Source organism: Carlito syrichta, unplaced genomic scaffold (genome assembly GCF_000164805.1).
Source record: "Carlito syrichta isolate Samal-C Ts95f unplaced genomic scaffold, Tarsius_syrichta-2.0.1 Scaffold309294, whole genome shotgun sequence".
NCBI classification, from domain to species: Eukaryota; Metazoa; Chordata; class Mammalia; order Primates; family Tarsiidae; genus Carlito; species Carlito syrichta.
In genome coordinates this window covers 1,407,752-1,412,087 of record NW_007253390.1, presented here as the reverse complement: position 1 = coordinate 1,412,087, position 4,336 = coordinate 1,407,752, and the positions used below count along the sequence as shown (strand labels likewise).

The 4,336-nt window shown below is 51.0% G+C and overlaps 1 protein-coding gene across 1 annotated transcript in view; it reads right to left on the bottom strand.

Moving 5' to 3' along the window:
• Positions 1-315: 315 nt before the first annotated feature.
• LOC103269564 (neuron navigator 1-like) overlaps positions 316-4,336 on the bottom strand; it is a 97,856-nt gene continuing 93,835 nt past the window's right edge. Inside the window, exon 7 of the mRNA XM_021717115.1 lies at positions 316-685. Within this exon, the coding sequence (XP_021572790.1) occupies positions 316-685 (370 nt within the window). The remainder of the gene's footprint in view (positions 686-4,336) is intronic.

Here is a 4,336-nt window from a genome sequence, read left to right as displayed (position 1 = left end):
CCACTGCAGCCTCGACCTGCTGGGCTCCGGCGATCCTTCCACCTCAGCCTTCCAAGTAGCTAGAACTACAGGCACACGCTACCACGCCCTGCTAATTTTTTTGATTTATTGTAAAGATGAGGTCTCGCCAAGTTGCCCAGGCAGGTCTCAAACCCGTGGGCTCAGGCAATCCACTCACCTCAGCCTCCCAAAGCGCGGGATTACAGGCTGAGCCACCGAGCCCGGCTTCCACTCCACTTTTAAGACAACCCATCCTGCCAGTCTTTCCACTGTCCTCCCCAAGCCAGGCCCCAACTGTCCAAGGAGCCCCTGTGCTTACCCGGTAGTGATGTCATCATCCTCTGTCATAGTCTTGCCCATGAGGTCACTGTCGCTCATGTAGCCAGACTTGAGGTCCACCTCATCTGAGTCCAGGGACTCGACCAGCTCCAGGCGCGAGATGTGGCTGAGTTTGCTGGGGCTGCGCATGGGCATGGTGTGGGAGTAGTGGGCCCGCTCCCCGTGCATGTACCAGGCTGGGGTCCCCTCTGAGCGGCAGCTCCCGCCTACAGAGGGTGCATCACCAGCCTGCAGCCGCGGGCTGGACTGGCCATACCGCCAGGAGAGAGGGGACGAGCGGTTGGAGAGGCTGGACACGCTGCGAGGGTTGGCGTCATCGCTGTCATAACAGGTCATTTCCAGGGAGCTGGGCAGAGAGCAGAGGGCACTACTTTAGTCTTTGGCACAGCCACTCTGTGTCCTGTCCCCTCACACTGTGCCCCAGCAATGTCTTCCCTCTGCCAACATGCATACCCACCTTCTCCGCCTGCCCAAGTTCTACCTCCTCCATGAGGTCTCTGGTTGTATGTTACCCTTGTCATACTTATCTCAGGTTAGCAAAAGGTAATGGTTTTAAGCAGCTAGGGAAGCAATGCAGGATACTGTTAAGAGACTACTTTGGATAATATGACCTGGGTTTGAATTATTTTTTGTCATTTGTTACCATGTGAGCTCGAGAAAAGTAAGTAAACATGCTAAGCCTCTGTTTCCTCATCTGTAAAATGGGAACAACAGTATAAGAGTTACTTTATAGAGCTGTGAGGATCACATGTGTACAAGTCTAATACGGTGCCTGGTACATAGAAGGAACTCATTAAATAGGAAGGGGTCAATGACATCTCCTGAGGGAAGTTGCAGAACTGGTCACTTGAGTTTGGAAGGCCTTGATCATTTTTTTTAAGTTTCAAAACAAAATTTATTACAGAAAGAAGAAAGGAAAGAAAGGGAGACATGCCAGAGCTGGCATGGGTGAGAGAAACTGCCACCCTTGATAATTTTGTTCAGGATGTGTCTATCATCTCTTTTCTTTTCTTTTTGAGTTGGCATCTCACTCCATCACCCAGGCTGGAGTGCAGCGGCAAGCTCACGGCCACCCCAGGGTTGACCTGCTGGGCTCAGGCGATCCTTTCGCTTCAGCCTTCTAAGTAGCCAGAACTACAGGCACATGCTACCACGCCTGGCTAATTTTGGGATTTATTGTAGCGATGAGGTCTTGCCAAGTTGCCCCGGCTGTTCTCAAACTCATGGGCTCAGGCAATCCCCTCACCTTGGCCTCCCAAAGTGCTGGGATTATAAGCTTGAGCCACTGTGCCCTGCCTTTCATCTCTTTTCTATTAATGAGCTGGGAATTTGCTGATTCCCAAACACCAGATATAGGAAAACCTGAAGTGGGGTGTGGAAGGTTGTAGGAAAAGCTTTGGGAACCCGAGATCTGTGGCAGGTCCCCAGTAAGACTGGTCTCAGCCACAGGCCTAGGGCAGCAGGAGATGAAGCAGAGCCTCTCTAGAGAATAGGAGCATTCTTAACTGGACAGAGGAGAGGACACGGGGATATGGACATGGGGGTAAAGCAGGTTGTCTGGGGTTCCAAGCCTTAGGTCCTGCTAGGCCAGACCAAGGGAGAGATGCCCAGATTAGTGCTAGATGGCCTAAGGCCAGGGGAGCCTGGGGGCTTAGGGAGAGAGATGGAGCCAGGGTGGCTGGGACCATGCAGCACATCATACTGCAGGGTGGCTGCAGAGAAGACACAACTGGAGCCTGGTTGGAGGGGCAGCCTGGGCTTGGGTTCAGCCTGGGACAGATAATTCCACCCAGCTTAGCAGTGGAGGCAGCTCAAATCAGCCTTAGGTAGGGTCTCTATATCTTGGCCTAACTGTAGCCAGACAGGATTGAGCAAACGAAACAGTCTAGGGGCCAAGAACGCCAGGGCAGTTGCAGCAATCTATGGGTGGACATGAGTTATACAAAGCAAAGGCACGTTTGCTCTGTGAACACATTCATTTTTTAGCCACTGGAAGGATGGTGGTGGGATTGGGGGAGTGGGGTGCTGTCATGGGAGTAGGACATTGATTATTCTATTCTTGTTTTTGCAAAGTTCCTTTAAAAAAATTAAAATTTCCAAGGCTGTCTCTACTGGACCTGAGAAAACAGATTTTTTGTTTTTTTAGCGATAAGGTCTTGCACTGTTGCCTAGGTTGGAATTTGTGGGCTCAAGTACCCTTCTGCCTTAGCCTCCCAAGTAGCTGGGACAACACCTGTGTACCACCATGCTTGACCAAATTTTTTTTTTTTTTTTTTTTCAGAGACAAGGTCTCGCTATGTTGCTCAGTCCTGGCCTCAAGCAATCCTTCTGTCTCAGCCTCCCAAAGTCCTGGGGGGCCCAGGATTTTATTTTTGATCAACAAAACCGGAGAGAGGCAAATGGCCCCTGAAACGTGCATGGTGGGTTCCTGGCAATAGTCCTGGGGTAAGCTGGCGGAGCCCTGGCTGGGCAGGGCATTTGTGACCACTGCTTCAAACCCTCTGATGGCTTCCCAACTTGGTCCACTCCCAGCTTCTCTCCTCCCAGCCCTGGCAGCCCTTGAAGTTCTGCTTGTGCTCTGCAGCTCTGCCTCATACTCTGCCTTGTTTAGGCTTCTAATGACTGTGGACCTCGATATTCTTTCCCTGGAGAGAACAGAAGTTGTCTGAAGGCAGAGACTGTGACCATGCTGTGACTTTGTCTGTCTTGCTCACCACCGTACTTCAGCACTTTGCACAGGGCCTATCCTTGCACAGGGCCTATCCTCTTGGTGCTCAAGAACGAACCAAAGAGGAGAAACCCACGATAGATGTGCTGAGTAAAGGAACGTTCTCATCATAAGACTCAGTCCATGGTCTCAAGCAACAAGTGCTAATACACACAGGCTGACCATGACCATGAGAAGAGGAAGAGAATGATGATGACCATGATGAGAAGGAAGCGGTGAGGATCTTCATGGATGCTGGTTTTGGTGGTTAGCTTATGCAGAGGCCAGGGCTGCACTGAGCATCAGCAGCCCTCGATTCTATTCCTGGCCTGCTTAGCTCTCTGCATTAAAAGTGCCTCTTCCCCAAACATGTCTCCAGACATCTCCAGACCCAAGTAGATGAAGAGAATTCTAGCTCAGATGCTCAGCTCTTGACTTCTAGCCCTGCACCCACCCTCCAGGCTTGCCTCTCTCTGGGAGGACAGAGTTTCATTTCCTCTCCAGCCTCAGTCTCTGTCCCAGACTCTGCTCGCCGGGGGAAATGGACCAGTGGAAATAGAGGAAGCAGTCCAGGAGCAAAGGTTTTTGAAAAGGAACTGAGTCTAGAGTTATTCTGTGAGATCCTGGGCGGAAACAGCCTTGCTGGAAGCACTCAATGGACTGTAGGCTTTTCAAGGATAAGGCCTGTGTGCTGAGGGGCCGAGGCCCCGCATTGTGCCTGACACCATAGCTGGCACGAGTTCTGAGCATGCTGAGTGCAGAACCTACCCTAATCAACTATGTGACCCTGGCAAGAGCCTCTTTCTCCCCAATTGCCCCTTCTTTAACCCAGAAAATCTATCCCCAAGGCTGAAGTAAGGGAGTTTTTTGTTTGTTTGGTTGGTTGGTTGTTTTTTGTTTTTGGTAATAGAGACAGGGTCTCATTCTGATGCCCATGGGTTGAGTGCAGTTGTGCAATCAGAGCTCACTGTAACCTCTAATGCCTGTGCTTAAGTAATCCTCCCGCCTCAGCCTCCTGAGTAGCTGGGACTACAGGTGCAAGCTACCACACCTGGCTAATTTTTAAATTTCTTGTAAAGATGGGGTCTTCCTATGTTATGCAGGTTGGTCTTAAACTCCTGGCCTTAAGCAATCCTCTTGCCTATAATCCCAAAGTGCTGGGATTATAGGCGTGAGCTACTGCCTGACTGACAGAAAGCCCTTTAAAAAGTAAAAGAGAGCCGGGCTCCGTGGCTCAGCCTGTAATCCCGCGCCTTTGGGAGGCTGAGGTGAGTGGATTGCCTGAGCCCG